We start from the raw sequence: 27004 nt of genomic DNA on the forward strand, positions 1-27004 counted from the left end.
GCATTGACCCTGTCCTTGATAAAACACAGTGGACCAACACCAGCAGCTGACACGGCACCCCAGACCATCACTGACAGTGGGTACTTGACACTGGACTTCTGGCATTTTGGCATTTCCTTCTCCCCAGTCTTCCTCCAGACTCTGGCACCTTGATTTCCGAATGACATGCAGAATTTGCTTTCATCCAGAAAAAGTACTTTGGACCACTGAGCAACAGTCCAGTGCTGCTTCTCTGTAGCCCAGGTCAGGCGCTTCTGCCGCTGTTTCTGGTTCAAAAGTGGCTTGACCTGGGGAATGCGGCACCTGTAGCCCATTTCCTGCACACGCCTGTGCACGGTGGCTCTGGATGTTTCTACTCCTGACTCAGTCCACTGCTTCCGCAGGTCCCCCAAGGTCTGGAATCGGCCCTTCTCCACAATCTTCCTCAGGGTCCGGTCACCTCTTCTCGTTGTGCAGCGTTTTCTGCCACAATTTTTCCTTCCCACAGACTTCCCACTGAGGTGCCTTGATACAGCACTCTGGGAACAGCCTATTCGTTCAGAAATGTCTTTCTGTGTCTTACCCTCTTGCTTGAGGGTGTCAATAGTAGCCTTCTGGACAGCAGTCAGGTCGGCAGTCTTACCCATGATTGGGGTTTTGAGTGATGAACCAGGCTGGGAGTTTTAAAGGCCTCAGGAATCTTTTGCAGGTGTTTAGAGTTAACTCGTTGATTCAGATGATTAGGTTCATAGCTCGTTTAGAGACCCTTTTAATGATATGCTAATTTTGTGAGATAGGAATTTTGGGTTTTCATGAGCTGTATGCCAAAATCATCCGTATTAAGACAATAAAAGACCTGAAATATTTCAGTTAGTGTGCAATGAATCTAAAATATATGAATGTTAAATTTTCATCATGACATTATGGAAAATAATGAACTTTATCACAATATGCTAATATTTTGAGAAGGACTTGTATTTGACGCCACCGGCTGCATCAGTACGCCTCATCAGCTAAAACTTGTCACTCCAGAAATTTACTCCAGACGTTTAAGGTTTTTTTATTTTTCTAAAAGCTGTCATTTTTGCAACTGCATTGATTTTCCAGGTTTTCCAAGTATTTCCAGGTCTCATAGGAAACCTCTATGGAAAAGTAACATAGGCGGAGGCTGCTGTGGCAGTCAGTTCATTCATCTGATAAGCTAAACATTAGTGGATAAATTAAAACAACATGACCTAAATAGTACAGAAGTTAACTATTTTTCCACCTCACTGTATATTTTGTTAACTTTTCTGCGAACACATTGCACTATGGCACCTACCTGTTAGGTGAGGAAACTATTTTAAATAATTACTTCATAGAACCTCATTTTAAAAGATCCAGACTATCCCATTAACTGTTTATAGTCTTCTATCAGAACCTCACTTTGTAAATCCTGAAAGACCTCTTTTAGGTGTTGTTTCACAGAAGTGATTTTGTATACAAATGAGTGCTGCAGCCTCATGGATGCAAATGGTCACCTATTGCTTTTATGTGCTGGAAGGCATTTAAACTGGGGTATGCACTGGCTCACTCAGTGGTTCTAAATAGGTCAATTTATTTTCTTAAAGAACATACAGACACTTCATTTTCCACCAGATTTCTCTATACATAAATCAAAACACAGCAAAAATTATTGTTATTTTTGTTTTCATTGGGAGGTGGTAACATTTGTTCTATTTTATCTCTAGTTAATATCTGTTTTAGGCAGCTGTTGTCTTTCACAATTAAAAAGTCTATTTACAAACCATAAATATATAGGGGACAGTCATAAACCATGCATGAGCAGTGGGTGTTTTATCAGATTTAAGAAGGTGAGGGATTGGGAGAGAGCTGCTTTAGAGCACTAGTGGAAAGCAGTTGCCCACGCGCTGCTGCTCCATTAACCCGTATCTCCCCAACCTCTCCACCTCCCTCCATGGTCTTCTGTTGTCTCAGGAACACAAAGGCTATTTTCAGCCAGCCAATCCTTAATAGCGAGGGAAACTGCAACCCCGCGTGCCCCTAAAAGCCTTCATGACTTTTTAATTGGTGGCTTAGGGGGCTCTACATCCGGGGGTTTTGAGACTGGACCTCGCTGCCAGTGCAGCACTCCATGAAGGGATCAAATCCCCCCCACCTGAATCCTCGGTCTGTCAAAGCAGTCAGGCATGGAGGCAGTGGATGGGTGGCATCTGAAGGTGAGAAAGGGAGGACGAAAGACAGACCTGGCACAGGAAGTAAGCAGTTTGTGGTTTTAAATGGGTGGATGGGAATGTGGAGCCAGGAGCAAATGTTTGTAGAGGAAGGAAGGATGAATTTGAAACCGCTGAGAGATGGAATAGCCCTGCACCAAAATAGTATTTTTTTGAAGCAAGAAAGTGTTTATTTAATGGAGTTGGAAGACAAAAATGTGGTGTGCGTGTATGTATGAGAGAAAGAGTGTGTTTGTGTGTGTATGCTACAGAACATTTCGAAGTGATGGATTGTTACAGCATACCAAACAGAGTGGGAAAGGTGGGTGGTGGATTTTATTGGAACGCTGGAAAGGTTTTGTGATGAATAATAGTCGTGAGTGAATTGGTCATTGTCAGAACCCTCCAGAGCCTATTGAATCAGCAGGGCCAGGGTTTTACAGTGAGCTTGAACCATGAAGATCATCCTGTTGGGCTGTAATAGATGGAAAGTGAGTTGATGGAGGCAGGGGGTGCCATGCACAAGGCCAGCTCTCACTGCTGGAGCAGCATTTGTCGGCAGGGAAAAAGGCCGCATGAGAGGCCCGCGCACTGCCCACGCTCTGTGGAGAGATCAGATAGCAACGAGGATGCATATGATGATCACAGGTACAGGCGCGCACACAATGAGCAGAGTCAGCAGGCTTACAAGGATTGCAAGCCGGCTAATGATAACCTGTTGACCCATCACTAATGATCCCCCTCAATTTAGCCAGGGACATGTCGGGCTTTGATCTCTCTGTCATTAAAAGACTGTAGAGTGCATGCATGTTTCTTTAATCTGATGAAGATTTAAAATATACATGAAGAGATGTGAGCAAGTTTGCAAATATGCATTCATACTAAAGCAAATGTGCATACATATTTCTTCCCTTCTTGCAGATTGATCTTTATTTAGTAGAAAACGATGCCAATAAATATAGGCAGCGACAATACAGGAAGCTGGGAGTTTCCACAAACACACATACAGTGCCTTGCAAAAGTATTGATACCTTCAATGTGTTGATTTGGGTTTTTCTGTAATAGCCCAAAGTAAAGCAAAATTTTGCAGTGAAAGATTTCACACATTTTACAAATACAAATCTGAGAAGACATCTCACAAAGCACTTTTCAGTCCATCACATCAAAATGGAAGGAGTACTATACAACTTTAACCTACCAAGACATTGCTGTCCAACTAACGAACCACAGAGGAGAGAATTAATCAGACAAGCAACCAAGGTAACTCTTGAGGATCCACAGAGATTCAGAGCTCAAGTAGGAGAGACTCTGTTGGCAGCACAACTATTAGTCATGCACTCTACAAATCTGGAACAGTGGCAAGGCTGTTGATTTGTTGAAAGAAAGCAAGAAGAAATCCCCTCTGCAGTTTGTCACAAGTCATCTAAGCACTGTTGAGTGAAGCTCATATCTTTTCATTCAACTTTCCGTTGAATGATGCTGTTTTTAACCTAACAAACTTTAAGTGAGCACAATTGACCCTGGTGTGATTTAACAGGAGTGAACAAAACATTTAAATTGTTGTTTTCAGAGGCAAAGTTTGGATATTTTATGCAAAAGGTGCAAAAAGATTCACTCAAGGTGATCTTCATGGCTGCTCTGTGTGTGCAGCAGCCCCTTTGAGGGCAGCAGTCTTTTTGAGGATGTGAAATATATGATATATACCTTTAAACTTGACAGCAGTGCCTTTGGCTTCACGTAGAAAGTAAGAATTTAAACTGAAAGCCCTAATCATCAACACTAATACCTTAAACTATGTTTATTGCACCCTTATTTTGCTGTTTAATGGCAGAGGGCAGACATTACACCAGAGACTAGCTGAGGGAGTTGTGGCTGCATTGTTACACTTCTAACTTTTCTCTCACACCCTTCTACTGGCAAGTACATAAAAAACTAACAGCACAGATGTTGTCTTTCATTTACATGATTGATGATTTTGTCAGTTAATGCGCTTAAACCGAATCCAGATTTTACAAAAGAGAAATATTGCAGTGTTTAAACTCCCTGATGGTCAGAATTTTATGAAGGCCACCTGGATTTATTTTGATTTCATGGCTTAAGAATTAGGAGAAAAATTGCAGTGGGTGAGTGTGGGTGAGTTTTGTGGGTGAGTTTTTTCCAAGACAACTTCAACATTCAGTGTCTAGTAGCTGTACATTATTACTTTGTGGTTTCTACTGAGCAATAACATTTTAGAGGACAAAAAAAAAAATATCTACATTGACAGCATAATAAAAGGTTTAAAATTAAGCACAGTTCCAAAATTGAAAATTGATTCTCTTAGATGTGCTCCATCCAGTCTAACTGAGATTGTGCTGTTTTGCAAACAATGTTGGGCAAAAGATTTAGTCTCTAGATGTGCGAAGCTGGTAGAGACATAACCCAAAAGACTTGCAGAGAAAGGTGGTTCAAATAGCTTTCAAGTCAGAGGGCTGAATACATATGCATGTCACACTTAGATTTTTATTTGTCAACAAATCTGAAAATGATGTATCATTATTCTTCCACTTAACTACTTAACTAACTACTTAACTACTATGTACTACTTTGTGTGAATCTCAATAAACTACTACTAGCCCATAAATCCCCTGAATCATGTTAGAGATTAAATATGTCATTTACGTATTATGGTACAAGAGCAATAATAAATAAAACTGATTACTTATTAATATCCACACTGGTAATCCACTTTATTATATGTGTATTAAAGCACATTACTTACTATTGCACGCTAAGTTAAAGTGCTTCTAATAAAAATATAAAGTGCCTAAGGCATTTCAAAGCTGCAGCCAATCTAAGAGCAGTATCTGTTCAGTGTCTCACTAATGGGACTGATGTAAATATGTTCATTTGAGAATCGTATCTCCAATTTATGGCAGCTCATAGTGTGGATGAAGATTATCCAGGGATTACATTGTCTGGGAAAAAACCCATTTGATGTGTATTTATGCATGGCTTATAGATGTGGTAATGCGGAATTAGGTTCTATCATGGCTGGAAAAATAAAAATGTAAAAAAAGAAGTTTCACTCCTACGTCCTCACATTTGGCTCCGCTTCAGGTTTTAATTTAGTGATACTCATCCCCCAAAAGTTGAAATTTAACAGATGTTTATGATGCAAATTGCAGGCTATAACTGCGTGGTGTGGAGGGCCGCATTAAGCCTTCAAATCGCTCTTGCCTTTTCTCGGGTGCCAGCAGCTTTATGCCGTATCTGCTTGATCGTCCACACTCATTTAAATGTGCGATTGCAGCCAGCTACAGTCAATCCCTTCGCTTTGTAGGTCCTCAGAGGGGGAGAAAGTTCAGAGAATTACCAGCATGAAGTTTTTTGTTTTTTTTTAAACCAGTGTGTTAGTTAGGAGTAGCGGTGGGAACATTTCAATAACACAGCGGGAGAAAAAAGGCTCTCTGAATACATTAACCAGATGGGAGATGGTGTTCCAATTTACATTTATGTAATTTCTAACAATAACCTCTAGGATATACAGTACATGACATTGTGTGAAAACTAAAATTGCTGTGGTTGTAAGTTAGTTTCGTATTTATTGGCCTGTCAATAAATAATCAAAAACTAAATTAAAAACCCATCACATTCAGAAGTTTTTAATACCTTTGCCTACATCACATTCTTTTGCATGTGAAATGGCAGAGCAGTATTAACAGTTTTAACTTGGAATGAGACAAAGTGGATTTTGCTTTTATAATCTTTCCTATCATCCAAAGAGGAAGAAAACCCAGCCAACATCACTGCAGTCACTCTGGGAGCGATGTTTTGAGTGCAAGCTTAAGAATATAATTAAAGCAACATCATCAGCCTCATATATTAGATAGAATTCTTGGCAAACGAGCTCCAAGCTGTATTTATGTCACGCGTGAAATGAGAACTATTGATTAAGAGCTGTGGTTTTCGTGTAAGACAACTTGCAATTTGCTGATCAAAATGACACAATCCTTACAAGTAGAAATCTGGGCTTCTTTTAATAATCATGAGATGAACAGATGACAGGCTTTTTTAGAAAAAAAGAGGGGTGGTAATGTACACTGGGAATTTGATTGTAAGGGTATAGCGAGTATATAATCAAATTTAAAGGAGAAATATTCCATTTTGTTATCTTAAATTGAGTACTTACCTAATCAGAGGGGGGAAAGAGAAATACACATCTTTCATCTTCTTATGTGGTCTGTCAGAATTAGCATCTAATCATTATTCAGTATTTTCACTCTCAGCATGCATAATTTCATGATATTCACATAGGGGGTTATTATGCTCACCCAATTTTAACAAGTCATGTTTCTTGCTCTAAACCATCTTAAAGTAGCATGTGAAGAGAGTGAAACAATTAGTATCTCTGAATGAGATTTTTTTTTTTCCAAGCTTTGTTCAAGTTACACGCTTCCCACTCAGTTGCTGTTACTTTGTCTGATAATTGAGGTGAGCAAAGTGGATTGAAATCATGTATGAACCAGTCAAATGTTACCATTACTATAATGTCAGGGCATTCGGATCTTTGTTTCTTTGCTGAGTTAGTCCTGACTACATGTCCTTGAACGATGTCTCAAGACGGAGTTCTTCCTCTGTCCTCCCCCAGTGCTGCACTTCACAGATGTGGAAGCAGTGAAAGAGAAAGCGTGGATGCCTGAAAGAGGTGAGTTGTGTGAACTGGAAAGAGGCTGACAGCTTCTCTGGCTCTGCCAGAACCTGTCACAAATCTCCACAAAGCAGGATTTTTTACTCGTGCAGGGATGATGGAGGAAAATAGAGGATGTAGGCCTCGAAATAATGCGCTGGAGAGGGTCAGCAATATGGCAAACCCTATTCTGTCAATTCTCACACTCCAGAGGTCTCAATTAGGTGCTGGGACTGGGTTTTCCTATGTGCTGCTTTCTCCGCAAAGGTGACCCTGCTACATTTCAGACCTCTGTGGTAATAGGAATAGATAAATGCATATCCCCTCCTCTTGCCACATACTCATCAGCCTCTGATCAGATATTACATAACATTTTTTTCTTTTTAAAAAGCTTGTCTTTCCCAAATAAAATTAGGCAGGCTATGCCAATTAGGTTTTAAAAAGTTACGGTTTAAAAAAACTCAAACAATTTCCATCATGGCAATTTCTACATTTTAAAGTTATTCTAACAAGAACCAGAGGACCAATCACTAAAGTACTGAATAAACTTTGTTTCATGAGACCACATGACATGTCTACAAATATTAAGGTTCTGGTCCCTGAGCACATTTGCGAGGTGTAAAATGGCTTTTTATATTGCTTTTGAAACGTTGACTTATTTTCCTCCAAGTGGCCTCTCAGCCCATCTTGATACTGGAAACTTGATAATGACACTATCTTTTTCACTTTCTGTAGCACATATTGTACTATTCCCCAGGTGTGTACCGCAACCCAGGAACTGCTTTCCGGGTGACTTTGTCCCGTCTTGGTGTGGGGTCGGGGGCTTTTTGTGAGTACAGGACTTTGTGCTCTGTTTTGCTTGTGTGTGGAGGCTGGGGTGGTGCTGGGCGCGGCCCTTGTCATTGGGACTGGTTGCTTCTTTGTGGTATATGTACCTGGACCTGGAAGTACAGAGTATGTATGGAGCATGTGAGTGAGTGCACAATGTCCATTTATTGTGGGTTTTTAAGTTGGGTGTGTGGGTGTGAGTGTTTTTATGTGTACGCATGAGAGTGGAAATGTGTGATTGTGACTGTGTGCACCAGTTTTTTTGGCTGCTCCCTCTCCTGGAGCTTAGGCCCCCCATCAAATGTGAGACCTATTTCCTCCCCGCCACACTCCCTGCCGGTGGCTGGTGTCTCTGCTCGCTGGTGTACTGGTGGTTTTCGCTGTCTGGGAAATGGGTATATTGGTGTGTGCAAGCTCACTCCCGGTGGCTGCTTGCCAGGGTCTGGGCCCTCTGGCTCTGTCAGACCTCAGCTGGGGCGTGATGTACCCCGGGGTCTCGGGTCTCTGGGGCAATGGCTGGATCTGCTCCGGTGTAGACGGCTGCTGGTGGGGCATGTGGGCTCGTGACTTAAGCTTCCTGGGGCTTCTACACTGTGGCTGCTGGGTGGTTCCCCTGGGGCTCTTCTCTGGGAGGGTTGCGGAAGTCCCAGCGGTGATCCTCTCTGGGTTCCCGTGCTCTGGGGTGGCCTTTGGATGTCTGTTGCTCAGATCTCCTCTGTGTCTGTCTCTGGTCCAGGGGGGCAGGTCTGTGGTTCCTCACACTCGCTATTGCATATTTTTATAGAGAAATCTTATATACATAAGTGCACTCACACTTACACCCACAGGTGTTTGGATTCAGGTGTTAACAGATACACAGATGTTCTATATTGAGCTGCAGTCATCACTAAATACAGCTTGCATTCATTAGTACCGTGCACTCTCCGATAACTTTGCATGATGGACATACTTCCATTTAATAGTTTGAACAGACATTGACACTTTTAGGCATCTGGAAATTGTTCCCAAGGAATTGGCCAGATTTGTGGAGGTAAACAATTCTCCTGATCTCTTGCAAGGTAGCACAATGTTTGGGGTGTTGCCTTAAAGTACATCCACAAGTGTTCTTTCACTCCTTTTGACTCAAATGTTGTAAATTAACAAATCAGAACCTTAAAAATGTTTTCTAGATTGTTTAAAGGCATATTAATCCTAGTGTATATATACTTCTGAATTTAAATAAAGTAAATAAATCTTTAATAGAACCTCACTTTTAATTTCCTGGCATTTAACAAAAAGAAAGAGTGCAATTTTATAAAGTGTAAGGACATATTTTCTTTTTATTATTTCTGGGTTCAAAAAACAGACACTCATTGTGTGGAAACTAAAGGACCCATGACTGTTACTAAGGTAATGTTGACAAGCCATAAGGGTCATTTCTGTTACCAAGCTCACTATGGGCTGGCTACCTGAAAGGAAATCCCAAATATTTCACCAGATTATCTATTTATTTGAGAATTAATTTAATTATGGAAAATATATCAAACAATTTTACTTTTAGGAAAAATAAGGACAGGACATGAAACAATGTTGCATTAGGGAAAAAATTGAAACAGTCAAAAGCTAGAAGGCCCACATGGAGGCCCAGTCCCTGGTTAGACTTTTGAAAAGTTAAACTTAAACTACAGATACGAAAAACCTGTTTAACACTAACAGTAAAATAAGATATAAAGAAACATGAAAACATTGATAAAATTGATGGAAAATCTAAAAGCAAAAATAGAATACATTAAAACAAAATAGCTGACAATTATACGCTATGTAAGCTTATGTGTTTTAATGTTCACTCTTTTGTCTCTGTTTAGGACATTTTTGTTAATATCAATTTATGATACTTGTGTTTACACTGTAAGGAGCAGAATGACAAAAAGGTCTCTTCTGTGCAGTAAGCACTTAACAACTAATACTTCATACTACAATGCTTCTTGAAAACTGAAACACTTAGCAGGTGCTTATTCCATATTTTTGCTTAAGTCTGGTATGTATCAAAAAGCAATAAAAATGTTATGGATAACATAACGACCGGAAAAAGGTGGCTTGTCCTCTTCAGGTTGGAGGGGAGTTCCTGCCTCAAGTCGAGGAGTTCAAGTATCTCAGGGTCTTGTTCACGAGTGAGGGAAGAATGGAGCGGGAGATCGACAGATGGATTGGTGCGGCTGCCGCAGTAATGGGGGCGCTGTGCCGGTCCGTTGAGGTGAAGAGAGAGCTGAGTCGAAAAGCGAAGCTCTTGATTTACCAGTCAGTCTACGTTCCTACCCTCACCTATGGCCATGAACTGTGGGTCATGACGGAAAGAACGAAATCCCGGATACAAGCGGCTGAAATGAGCTTCCTCCGTAGGGTGGCCAGGCACTTCCTTAGAGATAGGGTGAGGAGCTCGGCCATCCGGGAGGGGCTCGGAGTAGAGCCGCTGCTCCTCCACATCGAGAGGAGCCAGTTGAGGTGGCTCGGGAATAACGGATGCCTCCTGCCTTCCCCGGGAGGTGTTGCAGGCACGTCCCACCGGAAGGAGGCCCAGGGGACAGCCCAGGACATGCTGGAGGGACTATGTCTCTCGACTGGCACTGGGAACGCTTTGGGCTCCTCCCGGAGGAGCTGGAGGAGGTGTCTGGGGAGAGGGACGTCTGGGTGTCTGTGCTGAGTCTGCTGCCCCCGCGACCCGGTCCCGGATAAAGCGGAAGACGATGAGTACAAGGATAACTTTATTTTAGCAGTAGTCATTAATGCCTACGTATTTTATCCCAGGGACTTGTTAGTAGTTCATGAGATCCCAACACTGGAGCTGAATGATACATTTCTGTGAAAGAGGGTGTTTGTCTACTTCTAACTAGGTAAATAAAACATTCCCAACACTGATTGCTGTTCACGTCTTGGCCCGGCAGAAGGAAGGGGGAACAACGACCAGGCCGTGTAGATGTAATGAAAGGAGGTAATAATTCTTTGTTCTGTGTCAGCTGCTCCGTGCCATTAGCATTTACTGCCAGCTCCTGCCACTCAGCGTTTGGCAGCTATGCACTCTGACACACTGATAAGAATCACAATCACCAGCTTTTCCACATGCATACATTAAGATGGCAGGCACCATGATACTTCACACTTAGTGGAACACTATTAACATGCCAGCGGCGTCGCTCTCATTCAGAGGTTCAAAGAGTTGGGGAGGAAAGCAGAGATGGCACATGGCATTTTGAGTCCATGAATTTTGCCTGAGAATATTCTGTATTAAACACACACAAACACACTAAGATGGAAATACGCACAAAAAGTGGAACAAAGGAGAGCAAGTAGAACACAGATTTTGCTAATGTCAAGAGACAAGAGGACTCCAAATAAATACAACTCTATTTATATGTTAATGATGGGAGGGAAAGAAGACACATATTCTGTTTGGAGCAATGAGCAATTAAATCAGGACCTGTCTAATAGCTACATCTTCACAGAGCTGCCCACAGGTCCCAGGATGGACAGACAACACAGCTTCACAGGTGCATCTGATTATCTCCATCTCAGCGCGCAAGAAATAAGGTTTCCCCCACCATACCATCCACTAATTAGGATCTAATTATCTCGCCTGTTGTAAACAATCACAGCAGATGGCATTACGCACAGTATTAACTCTAATGACCCAGGGCCTTGTGGAACTCACATTTCAATGCGTTTGTTTATTTTATTTATTACATTACTCTTTGTCCTACTTTCCAAATTCAATTAGGCCTTTTTCCAATCCTATCAAGCCTTGAGAAGAAGCCGGATGGTGCTTTTGTGTTTTTTGTTTTTTTTTCAATTATTGCCATTTTTCAGCTTTTTCTGGCTCTCTGTATTTGATGTCGAATGAACACTCAGCTGTCCTCCCAACTCACACACACACACACACTTCCTGCCCGTTGAAAAGAGAAAAGAGAAAAGTTGGAACGTTCACTTCGTTCTCAGTCTGTCCCGCCTGGGAAATAACACCATCACTAAATCAGGTTGAATGCCTTGGCCATTTCTTTTAGCGCTCGAACCATAAGAGCTCTCCAAGCTTCCACATCCCTAACAATTTAATACAGCTTTGTCCTTAAAAACTCAGGAATTGCCCAATCTGTCACTGGCAAGAATATGTTCACAGCTCATTGCTGTTCTGAGACATAAATCTTATTTGTGTGCCACAAAGTCAGACATGAACCCCTGCTTTATCTTCCACAAAGCTACTCTGTGACGACTCCTTGATGATTAAAGATATAACTTTCTCACATCTCACCACAGTTGTTCAACTGGGGTTTCGCCATTGCTCATCGGACGAGGCTGAGCTGGCTAGAGACTGGATCCTGCAGAGGGCATGTAATAGTGACTGTGGGTGTGCGAGGTCTCATTAATTGAGGCCGGGCCTTGTGCCTGTGCTCCTCTGTGAGCTGTGCTCTCTGCCAGAAGCTGGACTTGCTAATTAGGCTCCTGGATATCACAGACATGTCCCTGGGTGCGCTATACAATACACTGTTAGTGCTGGAGAGATTAAGAGAGAGCAAGACTATGGGAATGAGGGTACAGAGTCAGAAGGTGTGCAAAAAGACCAAATAACATCAAGAAACCTCTTGACAGACAGCGAAGATGGAAAGGACATGGTGATTGAAAATGCGTAAGAAGAGATACCACTGTGGAAAGGGTATGGAGACAGTAAATGAGAACTACTGTATTGAAACAGATCACTCCCGCCAAGTAAGGCAGACTGCCACGACGTGCACAAAGGTAACTGTTATTTAGGTGGAAAAAAATAGTTAAAGGATGGGAAAATCGAAATGGAAAAAGGAAAAAAAATATATTCTATCAAAAGGAAGATAATTTCAGAGAAGCAGAACACAGCAGAGCAGAGAGCTAGCGATATCTACTCAAAGCGAAGTGAGGCAAACAGTAAAGAATTCCAAACAGAGATAGTGTGTGGTTTTGAGTTTGTGTGCGGCTGTGAATTTGTCTGTGCTACGTGTTGGACTGTGTGTCCAGATAATTCAATCTGCTGCCCATTGACCGGCCTCCCGCTCCGTCTTCACTGCTAATTAAATCTCCATTTGTTAGCTGGATGCTACAGTACTTCTAATTGTGCTACCGCAGCCCCTTGCAGGCATGCAGGCACACCTAGGCATGCGCCAATCCTGTGCCCCAAGGCGAGTGCGATTCCAGACACGTCACTGCGGTACATTACACCTCAATTAATCTCATCAATTACACATCAATTAACCCATGGCAATTCACTAAATGCAGCTGGGATTCAGGCAGTTTTTTTTTTATCAGTGGGGACCCGAGGACTTTTTTCTGCAACATCAAAGCAGACAGAGCATTAAAAAGAAAAATATTTCGAATGATTTAACAAGAAAATCTATATTTCTTTATTTATTTATTCCTCTGAGTATTCAGCATGATTATATGGAAGTCTACATAAAAAAAGATCTTAAAGATCTGAAATCTAAATGGCGACACAGCACAAATTATCTCTCTATCCATTATCCTTCGTTTGTCTGAGATCAGGTCCTGGAGAGAGGACAACCCATACATCCTTCTCCCCAGCAAAATTCTCCAACTTTTTTGGGGACATCCCAGGGCATTCTTAAGTAAAAATGAAAGTCTAGTCTGTCAAGCAAGTCTTTGTTTTGTGTCATCATCTACAAATAGCAAAGATGACGCCTGAAGTGTTCCAAGCTAGACACCATTCTCTCCATGACTGCTTGTTGAGATCATGTCAATGAATTAGATCAGTGACAAGGGGCAGCCCTGGGAGAGTTTAACCTGCACTAAAAACAAGGTCAAATTTGTGCTCAGATTGTGGACAGAGCTCTTGATTTCATTATACAAGCATGATTTAGAGGCTGTAAATACAGGTAGGGGAATGACTTGGATACAATGAACAGTGATGGACAGATAGTCTCATTCAGCATGCAGATGCATTTCCATGTGCCATTTCTATAAATGAATGTAGAAGTACGCAGAGGCTCTCCATCTCCTCTACCTGTCTTCGGGCCTATTTGGCTTCTGCTGTAATGGGTCCCTTCACCTTGCCTTTTGTTGAAGGACACCCCTCCCTCTCTCTTCATTTCTGTTTTCCCACAACTCTTCTTCGTATCGTATCACCCCACCTCTTCTGCTTTTTCAAGTTCTCTTGATTTCAACCATTTTTCCCACCATCTGTTTCACTGTCACTCTTTTTGTTCTCTACCTGTTTGGTCTTAATTCCTTAATTCATGTCACTATCCTTTTTAACACACCTATGAGTTGGAGTGTAACTAGGTATGTGCTGTCATAGAAACAGGAAAATACTTACCCACATGCTTGTTTTGAACCTGACCTTCAGAGTTGACTTTGGTTATACAAGAACAGGTTTATATCTTGGGTGTTTTGTTAATGCTTCAGAGAGGGCTCAGTATCTTTGCCCAAACATTTAATTTCCACTTGTAAAGCAGCAAATGAATGTCAGGGAAAACCTTATTTTCCAAGTGTGTGTATAAGAATTTTTCTGTGTGTATTCATAAGGGAAGAATTGCTTTTACCTAGATGCTTTCTATGTGCTTTCCTGGAAACCTTCTTCCTTCCACGATGCTTTCACCAGACTAGGTCATTGCCATGACAGTTGCATAACCCCCATCAGAAAGATTTGCCATGACCCATCTCACATGTTAAAGACCGACTGGTAAGGCTAGAGGATAACTCTACATTTACCTGGATGACACGGTTCACTGATGGCTAGATTGGACTGGGATAATGATATAGGGAAGTTATGTGTACATGTCTGTGTATAGTAAAGGACACATAGAAGATAAAGATCATTACAAATCAAAACATAGCAAGTGAAGGGTAGAGAAAGAGTGGATCTCAAGAGAACTGTAATTGTTGCTTCAAGTTGTCACTATTCCAGAATCTTAGTGATAAACTACCAAGTGCTATCTAGAATGTGGTTACAAAGTCTCAAACACAAATAGTCGAGGTTTAAACAGAGGAAGGCACCAGAAGCTCCACACTGCTGCTGTGGAGCTGAGGTTAGGAGGTGAAGCACAAATAAAGCAGGAGAAATACTACAAGACAAAAGCCGAATGTAAACACAGAGTGTGTGATTGCATGCCAGCATGGTGCAACGGAGAGCACAATGGGCTTTGGTATATAAAGCTGCCCCAGTGCCTGTGGTTTTTGTCTCACAGCCATTAAAATTCTGTACATGCAGCAGGGGACCCGACTGGAGTCATGCCACCATTCAACCTCAGCTGTCAGGTTAGAATAAGGTGTTTTTCTATCTGTGGTGAATGGGCTGTGGTGGTGCAGATTGGCTGTGGAGGGCAGCTGCTCTGCACAGCAGCCACATTAAAATGCCCTCCTGGTCCTCCTATTGCCAGTGTTTGGTCTTCTCCAGATCTGTCGGTTCTGTTTGGCTTTTATCTGCAGTTGTAGTGCTGGAGGAGTTTAAGTCAAGAGGGACTTCCCCTTAGCGTTCCATCTGGATGTGCAGCCTTTCAGTGGGCACTGCCATGTACCTTCCAAACCAATGCCATTTTTGCATTTGTCAGGGGAATGGAGACTGTAGCTTTTCTTCCAAAACACTGATCTTTATTTTCTGCCCCTTTTGTAAATTTAACAATAACTTCTAGCCTCACTTTTTCAAAGTGCTGGCAAAAACAGACAAAAAGATAAGATAAAAAGACAAGGAATTACCTCCTTGTCTTTTCAGAATCAGAATCAGCTTTATTGCCAAGTTCGTACATACAAACAAGGAATTTGCCTCCGGTACACTTTGCTCTTTTGTTCTGTTTTTGCATTACACAATATACAAATTTACAATTTACAATTTACAATGTACAATATACAATGTACAATGCAATATTCTGCATTATAGAATATACAAATTTTACAATTTACAATGTACAATATACACATATCTAATAACAAATGGACTAAATATGGACCAAAAAGCACCACGCACATCAGTTAATGGGTTAAAGATGTACATTTTCCTGGTTTGTTTAGACTTGCAATTTTACAAAAAAAGATTAGGTCATTAATTTCAATCTGTAGTCTAACTTTTCTTGACTTTTCTTTACCTTCATTTATCATGCCAGTGCAAGTGTACTTTTTTAAAATGTTTTTTGTCATCATGTAATACACTTTGAATTGTCTTGTTGCTGAAATGTGCTATACAAATAAACTTGCCTGCCTAATGTACCTCCTCTAGTCAGCAACCATATTGGTATTCAGGTGGGTCATATGGAATTTCATGCTTTAATGAAAGCAAGATTGTATACATAGTACACATAGTAACAAAATATCCCCAGGAAATTGCCTGGTGACCAGCTTTTGTTGGTTTTACACTTGACTGGGCATAATCAGTGATCATTCAGTCACAAATGCAAGCTATAAGATCGCACAGCAGCGTTGTTCATTTTGGAATTTTTTGTTGAGAGAAGATTCGATGTTGCGTATTTTCAGTATCTAAAAATGTCAGAGAACCCTTTTTCAGAACTTAGTAAAAGCAAATGTATTTTCTGCTGAAGTATGTCACCCACCAATCAAGGTGCAAGACTTCTGAAAATGATAGGAAGCTGAATGTATTTAAGCAGAGTTGATGTTTTATGCATTTGAATAGACTTATTTTATTTGTCATGAAAAATGCTGGACTAGGAAATGTAGTCATTTGGAAATCTCAGTTAAATTTAGGATCTGCTGACTCTTTAGTCAATACACACAGAAACTGATGTTAATCAGTAATACTAACCACGTAATAAAATTCAGCTAAATTCTTGCATAAGATGTTTAAAAACTGTTTTAAATGTAATTTCTGTCATCATTTGGTCTTTATTAAAACAATCCTAAAACTTTGTTTAACTGCAAAGCTGTGTAACACCAACTGCAATCCCTTGCATACATTGCTTGATGTTGCCTCTGCTCCTGATAACAAAACACATGTTTATAGGCAGTTGAGGAGAATGCATAATTACAGTACAATTCAACACTGAACACCTTTTGATGACTGCAAAGAATTTGTAAGCTTTGGTATGTCTTCTAAACAAATAAAGTATATATGCTTAAACTATCAGCAGCTGTTTGAGCGCCATGCATTAGTTCACATCTAAATAAGGAAACATACTAGTGGGTTTTTCAACCTTGACATATGCACTCATACTGCATATTTTTAAATGTGTACATTTATGGCTGAAACATGCAGAGACAAATAATCCTGCCACTGCCACCAAACGCAGAGTCTACAACAGCCACACACTCTGTGAATATCAAAAACACAATGAGAAAGAGGAGAATTGGGGGAAGACAAGAGTTTCTTCACTGGTAACATATTAGTTCAGAGAGGCCAGTGTGCAGAAGGATTGGTCCTGTCTTGTTTCAGCAGTGAGTACTGTTGATGGCCTGTGGTCACTTAAGCGCTCAAAGCTTCAAAAGAAATCACTTGACTTGGTTGTTTCACTCAGTACAATTTATTCTGGGGCTCCATGTCTCAGAATTGGGTTTTCATTCCGTGCTCTTTTGTAATGCTAAACATTGATTTTTCTGTCCTTCGAATTACTTGTTCCTGAAATCCTACACTTCACTCTAAATGTGAAACCAATCGGAAGTGTCACACACAAGCACCGTCCAGGGATTTATAATCAGATTTTTTTTTGAATTGGTCATTTAAAGCAGAAAGGAATGTGATCACATGAACGCCACCATAACAGGTAACCACAGAGGAGATTAGATTGCACTCAATTCCCTGTTCCACAATCTGACATCACTAAGTCGGCATTATGCAGATTCCTTGTCTCAGGCGACTATGTGTCTGAGGGTCTTGGCTTTACACGTTTGGCTACCTAATGGTGGCTTGTTGATGGGGCCTCTAAGTGCATACAGTCACCAAGCCCCCTGATACATTTGGAAGTGGTTTTGTGTTGTTGCCTATGTCTGATTCTTCAGACATAAGGGAGTGTTTTGGAAATGTGTGTGTGTATCAAGTCCAAATCCATTTACTATTAGATGGAATTACAGCATAGCCACCACTCCAGCAGTTTGTGTGCAGAGGATAAAAAGAAAGAGGAATAGCTCCCTTATTATGGTTCAGCCAAGGATCAGTTTAAAGTGCCTTTTAGGTTTCATAGTGTTTATTTTTGAGTTCTTGCAGGGTTGATAGACAGAGCAAGATGAATCAGGGAGGGGAGCATTGTTACCAAATAACAAACAGAAACTGTTTTTTAAAACAGACAAGCTATAGTTATTTTGTAAACCTTTTTTATTAACAGTGTGATTGAAAGGGGAACAGGCTACAGAGAGGTATTGAATGAGATGGCAGGACCATGTTATATGTTTACGCTCTGCTCACATGACCACCTTTGGGGAAAAACAGAGGTCCAGACTTATTCTTTTATTTACAGTTTCAATCAGGTTCCATTTTCTGTGTCCCCCTCCCTGCTCTGTGGGATTGCCCTCACATTTACCTTGCTCCGATGCACCATGCTCTGCATCCACTCTCATAAATCTTTTGAATTGGGGGAGATGGAGAGTTAAAAAGGTACACCAGCCATGACAGTAAGTTAGCTGCTGCAGCAGACTTTCAACCAGGCATGCTTCAGGCCCCGATGGCTTGCTGCAACTATTAATACCAACTTTAATTAGCCCGCCACAAACACTGGTGCAATTGGCTCGGTGTCGCCCATGGCTGGTGAGGCAGACAGATCAATAGGTCTGATCATGCCTTTTTCATCAGCTCAAATGAAAGTACTTTGTCTCCAAACTCAGTTCTGGACTTTGCAAAGCACCTTAAAGGCTTTCTTTTTTTGTGGCTAGACTGACTGTGTGCAGCGTTGCAGATGGGGCTTGTATAATCTGGCTACATTAGGGAACTATAAAGATAAATGAAGGGAGGCACAGAGCATAACTCATCCTGTCAGAAAGCAGGGTTTAAGACTAGGAAACTTTGTGTTTTCTAAAGCAACCCCTTCCACCATCGTCACCTCCTGTAGTTTTCTAGTTTCTTACTCTCCCTTCGTCTAAATTGCCTGCATAACATTTTTTTTTAGATTGCTATATTTTTCTCCATATGCTTTGTCTATTTTTGCTTCAGTTCTCTCTTCAACTCCATCTTCCTCCCCATCCCCTTTTTAGTGGTTTAGAGGTATGGAAGTGTTCATTTAAACTCCTCCTTTCAGCACAAATTGCTCCTCCACCTCTTTGCCAGCACATTTCAATTTGAAAGGGGAAAAAGTAGAAGTGTTTGCAGTGGCAATTTATTCCATGTGCTTTTTGGCAATATTTTTTGTTGACCTTCAAGTTCCTAATAGGAGCAGAAGAAAAATGAAAATGGCTCGTTCTGAGCCCTCATTTCCTGTGAACTCCTGAAATGTGTTGTGAGACTACTCAAATGAGTTACTGAATCATAGATTTCATTTTTTCCTCTAACAGCCATCACCTTCTGCTTCACTTTCTGTCCTTCTAATCACACATTTTGTTTTACTATATTTTTTTTCTCCAATTATTCTCTTCTAGTAGACGATGTTCCACCTTACTTTAAGATGGAGCCTCCTCAAACCCAGGTTCACCTGGAGGGAAATCGCCTGGTCCTGACCTGCATGGCAGAGGGAAGCTGGCCTCTCGAGTTCAAATGGATCTACAATGGTAGTGAGCTTACGCGGTTCTCCTTGGAATACAGGTGAGGAATGTGACCTTGCACACCAGAGCTAATTGTGTTATCATTGCTTTTATTCACCTGGTGCAATTATCTCACCACACAAGAACATTTTAACGCCATTTAACTGTAACTAATAGCACAATTTCTCATTTTTATTCATATTCTAACCTCATTTACATGGATTTATTCGCCACAGATTTGGTTGTATTTCTTCCTTGGAAGCTTGCACGTGGCGTTTAGGGAGTTTCAGATTTATTCTGATTTGTGTCTCACAATGTACTTGGCATTCAAAGATGTTGTGAGGAGATAATGCATCTATTCACTCCTCTCCTATTCGGTCTGTCAAAACTATCATTGTAGTAATAGAATACAACAGTGCATATTTTTCATCATCATCCCATGCAGTGTGGGTGTTCTTCTTTGCTCCATGAGCTGATTGATGGTGTTTTACTGACAGGATGGTTCTTTTGGACATGTTATATTACACGTTTGAAGCCTCTTAACACCGTCATGGTGAGTTCCTCTGACACCAAAGATTGTGGGAAGAGGAAGCTTCTGTCTGCACTAACACGGCCTCTCTGTGTGTGTCCCTGCCTGTCACAGTTGCAGCCTGCATTGAAAGTCACATTCTATCCAGTTCTAACCTCTATTTCAGGACTTTATTCACAGTCTGATCAGAGCTTAAGACATGGACAAACACTCTTAGGTGGGATTGCCTGATTGGTATCGCTGCTATCACACAAACAGACTCACACAGCATCCCTTCACTGTCTTTTTTCTCTCTCCCATACATCTTTTGCTCCTCCCCTCATCTTCTCTTCTGTCTTCCACCAGCAGTTGGTTGCTCACGTGGCCTGTTCTCTGCTCTGGGTCTGCCTTGCAGGCCAGCCCTCTGCTTATTATTCTTCACCAGTCTTGATCAAAGAGGAGAACTGGAATCCATTTAATCAGCCCCCCCACCCCCACACATACGCACACCTCTAAAATCCCACGTCCGAATTAGCAGTCGGGAATCCTGGCTGTGTTACACTCCTACAGTGCTGTGAAAAAATATTTGTCTAAAAGAGTTTTGTTTTTGCTTTCTTGTTAAACTCATCATCAAACAAATTTTAATATTAGACAAAGATAACTTAAATAATAACAAAAACTGTTTATAAGTGATTATTTCATTTATTGAGTGAAAAAAGCTATTCTAACCAACCTGGCTCTCATGCAACATTATCTCATTTGGATTTCAGTCCAGACTTTGGCTATGCCACTCCAAAACCATCATGTTGGTATTTGGCTTGCTGGTGTCCTTTGGATCATTGTCCTGCTGCATAACCTAGGCGTGCTTGAGCTTGAGGTCTCAAATTGATGGTAAGACAGCCTCATTTAGGATTGTGTGGTTGGGACCAGAATCCATGGCTCTAGTAATTAACAAGTCGTCCAGGTTTTAAAGCAGGAAAGCAGCCCCAGATCATGACACTACCACCACCATGTTTAATAGTCAGTGTGATTTTGTTTTCTGAGATGCTCTGTTAGATTTACACAAGATGTAGCAGGATGAAGACTTAAGCTGAAAAGTTTCACATTTGTCTCGTCAGTACACAGAATTTTTTCCCGGAAGTCGTAGCGATCACCAAGATGTTTTCTGTTAAATGTTAGACCGTCCTTTATATGGGCTTGTTATCAGTGGTGGTTTTGGACTTTGGACTCTCTCATGGATGTCATGTTTGTCCAGTCTCTTTTAATTGTTGAATCATGAACACCGGATTGTGATTGAAGCAAGCAAGACTTGCAGTGCTTTGGATTCAGTCCTTGTTTCATTTGTGACCATCTGGATGAAAGGTTGATTTAGTGTTAGAGTCATTTTGGAAGTAATTTTTGTCCACTATTGGGAAGGTTTACCACTGTTTCATATTTTCTCAATTTCACTAAAATGGCTCTCAGTGTGGTTCAATAGGGTCCCACAGCATTAGAAATGGCTTTTTAAACTCTTTCCAAGTCAAGTCAATTCAGATTTATTTATATAGTGCTTTTCAGCAACAAGGCACTCAAGGCGCTGTACATACGGAAAAACATTACAATGATACAGAAGATCAAGCAACAAATAAAAAATAAAAATAAAATAAAGAGAATAGAATAGAATGATGGATAAGAAAATGAAAGGAAAATTGGACTGAAAACGTAACTAATAATGTTTAGATGCCACAGTCAAAGGCCACTCTAAACAAATAGGTTTTTAATCTTGATTTAAAGCAACTTTGGGTTTCGGCGCTTTTACAGTTTTCTGGCAGTTTATTCCAGATTAGTGGAACATAAGAACTAAAAGCTGCTTCTCCATGTTTGGTTCTGGTTCTGGGTATGCAGAGTAGATTTAAGCCAGAAGATCTGAGAGGTCCGGGTGGTTGATACACTGACAACAAGTCTGTAATGTATTTTGGTGCTAAGCCATTCAGTGATTTATAGACAGAAGTATTTTAAACTCTATTCTCTGAGCTACAAGGAGCCAGTGTAAGGACTTTAGAACCGGGGTGATGTGCTCCACTTTCTTAGTTCTAGTGAGCAGGAGCTTTCTGGATTAACTGCAGCTGTCTGATCGACTTTTTAGGCAGACCTGTGAAGACACCGTTGCAGTAATCAATTCTACTAAATATGAACGCATGAATTAGTTTTTTAAGGTCCTGCTGAGACATTAGTCCTTTAATCCTGGAGATGTTCTTTAGGTGATAGAAGGCTGACCTTGTTACTGTCTTTATGTCCCTCTGAAGGTTCAGGTCTGAGTCCATCACTACACCCAAGTTTCAAGCCTGACTGGTGGTTTCTAGCTGTATTAACTGAAGCTGTGTGCTAACTTTTAAACGCTCTTCCTTTGGTCCAAAGATTATTACTTCAGTTTTGTTTTGATTCAGCTGAAGAAAATGTTGGCCCATCCATGCATTGATTTCTTCTAAGCATTTACCCAGCGCTTGAATGGGTTCATAGTCACCTGGTGACATCGTAACGTATAACTGTGTGTCGTCTGCATAGTTATGATAACTTACGTTGTTGTTTATTAAAATCTGAGTTAGGGGGAGCATGTAGATATTGAATAGGAGGGGCCCTAAGATGGACCCCTGGGGAACGCCACATGTGATTTTTGTGGTCTCTGATGTAAAGTTACCTACTGACACAAAAACGTCCATGTCCTTCAAGTTGGATTTAAACCTACTTTAAGGACAGACTCTTCTCAAGGTATGGATCGGTGCATGGGTTTTCTTCCTGCAGACCCTTCCAGACCCTCTCCAGATTTCTATGACTTTGTGTCTCATCTGGTCATGATTTCTTTTAGATTGGGCCATGATGTGTTGCTTTTTGAGATCTTTCAGCCAACTTCATGTTGTCTGTCAGGTTCTGTTGAAGTGATTCTTAAATATACAGGTCAGGCAGTAATCAAACGTATAAAATTGATCTCAGCATTCCAAACAAATTAATTAATCACAGGTAATTTATCATTTAACAAAATGGTTGCTTACTGTTCAACATAGGGCCAAGTTAGTTTATATAGTTTTTTTCACCTCATAAATTAAAGCATAATTTGAAAACTGCTTTTTGTGCTCCCTCTGGTTATTTACGTTTGATATTAAAATGAGTTTTGTGATCCTAAACCAGTGTGATAAAGAAGTAACAACAAAATAAATACTTTTTTCAAAGCGCAGAACTTGCAGCACAAGGCTTGTCTCTCTCTCTCTCTCTCTCTCTCTCTTTCTCTCTCTCTCTCTCTCTCTCTTTCTCTCTCTCTCTCTCTCTCTCTCTCGCGCTCTCTCTCTCACACACACACACGCACACACACAAACCATTTATCACAAAACCATGTTAGGGGAGAGAGAGCTGTAGCTGTCTGAAACATATGACAGGTGGTTGTATGATTTGATTGAACAGACTGAAGATACAGGATAACAATGGGGTTTCATGAGTCCTGTCTGTCTGGAACTCAGCTGCATCTATGTCTTCTTTCTGTTGCTCTAACACTACATTGAGTCACACATTTGCAGTTCTCAACTGTATTTCAGTACATTTACTTCTTAAGTTGAAAATGATTTAAGCTGCATTACAGGTGTTCAGTTAAACATCTCAATTAATTTAGCATCCTTAACGTGGGTGATAAAAGCCCAAAGCCTTTGTTCGTCACGCTGATGATGACTAATTGCACTCGGGTTTTGTCTGCCCATTAGGTACCTGATCCCGTCACTAGACAGATCACATGCTGGCCACTACCGCTGCATCGTGCGAAACCGAGTGGGTGCAATAATGCAATGCAGCACTGAGGTGCAGGTTGCTTGTAAGTGATGGCTTATTTTCATACATCTGGCAGATTGAGGCGATGAAGCTGTTCTTGTGAAAGTACAGCATGTCGCTGGTGTTAATTAAAGGAAAACACTGATAATGATTCTTTTTCTTATTCCTTTTTTTCCTGTGGTGCTTTCTTTTTATTTTCTCACTTTCATTTATTTTTTATGTCTGCAAGACATGGGTGGATTTGTGGAGGGTGAGAGATCTCAAACTGTTTCCCAGGGCGAGGGAGTTCTCATCCATGCACCACGGATACACAGTTTCCCGAGGCCCCAGATAACGTGGTTCAGAGATGGGCGCAAGATTCCCTCGAGCAGCCGCATGTGAGTATGCATTCCAACACAGTTTTTCTTTCTTTTGGATTGAGGGGGTGTGGGTTTGGATGTGCTCGAGATGTTGGTGAATTTTGGGCTGCTGTAGCAGAATTACTTTTTCTTCAGAGAGCCCCAAGAAGTTCAATACTTCTTGCTGATTTTCTCCTATTCCCCTTCATGCCGTGAACCAAGTTTAGCAGAATAGCTGATGAGTCAATGTTGGCAAGAGCCTTGTGTTCTTCACTGAATCACCTCTCAGTGATAAAGTTGGTTATTATATACCCCCCTATTGACTTTGCAGGCAGGATGAATGAAGGGTAGACGTAGATCAGGCAGCAGGGGAACCAATTAGACAAAATTCGACAAAAGGCCTCAATTGTTGATATGATTGACTGACAGCTCTAGCCCCGGTTGGAGTTGTGAGCGTGATATTGTGTTCGTGCGTTTGTACGTGTGGTAAGAATCTGTCAGAGGCTGAGTAAGCATCAGGGGTTCAGTGGGTGACTCTTCATCTACGGTTAGTCCCTGTTGAATTTCCACCTTTTTAGATATGCAGTTTTCCTGAGGCGACACTGTGAGGTATTCACCTGAGATTAATTTTGCCATCCTGACAAATTGAGGTAGGCAGTCCGCAAGTCCTTGGAAACCACCTCCTTATATATTATTCAGTGGGCAGATGTACTATGTCATTGCTGTTGTGAAGACTTTTACCACAAGCTCAAGGCTTTTGCTCGAGGTATGGATCGGTGCATGGGTTTTTTTTCCTGCAAAAGGAAAAGAAAAGGCAAGAGGGAAGAAAAAAAGTACAAGAAACCACTTTCACAAATCTTTATCCAATTCCAGAGCTGCTAAGTACACAGTTGGCTTTTACAAGCAGTAAAACACTGTGACGATGAGACGCACTGAAAGGCCACTCAGCATTTACTGCTTGCTTGCTTACTGTCAGGCCACATTGATATTCACAGGTGTGTGTCTGTGTATTGGTGCTTGTCTGTTTGTGTAAGAGTCTGTTGACTCTGCGAGAGCTGCTGCTCCTAATTGTCCTGGAGCGTTTATTCCACTTCGATCAAGCAGATGGTGGCAGATATAAGAGTCTAATCTTGCCACATGCTTAATGTCAACTTTCATTTCAAAGGCTCTTGGCAAACACCTTGGGCTGTCAGACTAACCAGCATTTGGTCTATCGAGAAGCTGGTGTTTGGAGAAAAGATTGTAAAGGATGTCCTGAAAATTTGGGGAGGGCATTTTATGAACATTTGTTGGTGTAGCTTTGACATAGCTAATACCTGTATGTTTTGCTGCTTGTCAGCATAAATTTAAAGCTATTAGCCAGAAGTGCATTTCCTTTCAACAACTGTAGAATTCTAATAAAAACCCAACTGGATTATAAAGTATAAATTTCCGCTTCAGGGTTTTAAAAAAAGAGGCAAAAAACCTTAGTTATGCATTGTGTACACCCAGATAGACCCATTTCTTTTTCGCCCCTACAAATCAGACATAAAAAAATATATATATTTTTATGTTTAAAAAGAAATAAAAATGTTTTGTAATTTTTAAACTTTGCTTTAAAGGATTTATGTACAGTTTAGGCAAATTCAGCCAAGGTTTAATTAGCATTTTATGTTTTGAGCCAGAAATGGCCAGTCAAAAATTAAATGCTGCAAATCAGATAGTTTCATCCAGCCAAGACATTGGCCAGTCAACAGTGACATTATATATATGATAGAGTGTACACTGTCAACAATACTGAGGGGGCCCACTCGCCACCGATGGGATGTGCAAAAAAACAAAGCAAAATATTGTGCAACTTTAAAAACATTGTGAGGTGGGCTGGCTGCCCCCAAGACTGTGGCATCCTGGGCAGTGAGTCATATCACCCATATCAAAACCACCACTTAATTCAGTAATGGTAGCAATAGACGAAAACGTTAATGGTAAACAGTGATAAATGTAGGCAAAATGTAACTTTCAAAGTGATTGAATGGCTTTAATAAACTGTGTAATAGATGAGCAACTCTTCACAGATTCTGATGTAGATTTTGAAGCAATGTGATTGAGTCTGTTGGACTTTTTATTACATGGCAAATATTGGATGAAGGAGAATGTGATGAATATCAGAGTGAGAGTTCTTGTTTGTGATGTTGTTGGTTTAACCTTACTTGTTTTAGCCAGAGTTTGAATCTGACAATCCCAAAACCATAATCTGTAAGCTTTAACTAGGTTAACATCCCTCAACAAGGAGATATGTTTTCCTTAACTTTTGTCTAAATGATTGTTGCAGCAATGTAGTATTGAAATGTATCTCTTCCAGTTTGCTCCAGTTATTTTCCCAAACAAATTCATTTAATTATTACAACTTTTTCTTTAAAATATCTGGAGCCCTACAGAATAGAAATAAAAAAACTGAAGGATGAATTTAATTTAATCTACAGAATGTTTGTGTTTCAGGAAAGTAGATTTTTTTCCAATTAAGAAACATAGCAAAATAAATTGAAAAACTGACCATGGCATATTGTTTAATAGGTGAGAAATGTGTTTGTGAAAATTTTGTGAGACAAATCAATTATTTTAAAGCACAGAGACAAATATTATCCAAGCAAATCTAGGATTGATTATGATACATGATATTGAGTCTGAAATCTGTATGTACAGGTATTTGAAATCATTTTTACTCCAACTGGATGATAAGCTGTTAGTGGCTTAAGTCTTGCTCTTCAAAATAAATCAGTTGTATAATTATGTCATAAGTCCCATTAATTAGTGTTAGTATGTGTAGAATTACTCAGAAGACCACAAAGAGAGGAAATCCCGTCGGTTATGCAGAAATGGAAAATAACAATAGAAAATAAAAAAAACTGTAGGAAATTCAAAGCAATTCCTTTAAGACACTATGGTGAATTGTAGATGGAAGTGTTCACAAGTTTGTCTTTGTGTGCTGCTTTTAGACATAATATATGTGCATGCTGGTGTGTCAGTTTATCTTTAGGATTCATTGACTGTAAGAAACAACTAGTCACTGATTTAG

The 27004-nt window shown here is 40.6% G+C and overlaps 1 protein-coding gene across 1 annotated transcript in view; it reads left to right on the plus strand.

Annotated features, from left to right (window-relative positions):
* Window positions 1–27004, plus strand: part of LOC124863503 (protein sidekick-2-like) — a 146695-nt gene that overhangs the window by 64854 nt on the left and 54837 nt on the right. Inside the window, exons 2-4 of the mRNA XM_047357890.1 lie at window positions 19210–19372; window positions 23548–23654; window positions 23841–23988. Coding sequence (XP_047213846.1) covers window positions 19210–19372; window positions 23548–23654; window positions 23841–23988 — 418 coding nt within the window. The remainder of the gene's footprint in view (window positions 1–19209; window positions 19373–23547; window positions 23655–23840; window positions 23989–27004) is intronic.

This window comes from Girardinichthys multiradiatus, chromosome X (genome assembly GCF_021462225.1).
Source record: "Girardinichthys multiradiatus isolate DD_20200921_A chromosome X, DD_fGirMul_XY1, whole genome shotgun sequence".
NCBI classification, from domain to species: domain Eukaryota; kingdom Metazoa; phylum Chordata; class Actinopteri; order Cyprinodontiformes; family Goodeidae; genus Girardinichthys; species Girardinichthys multiradiatus.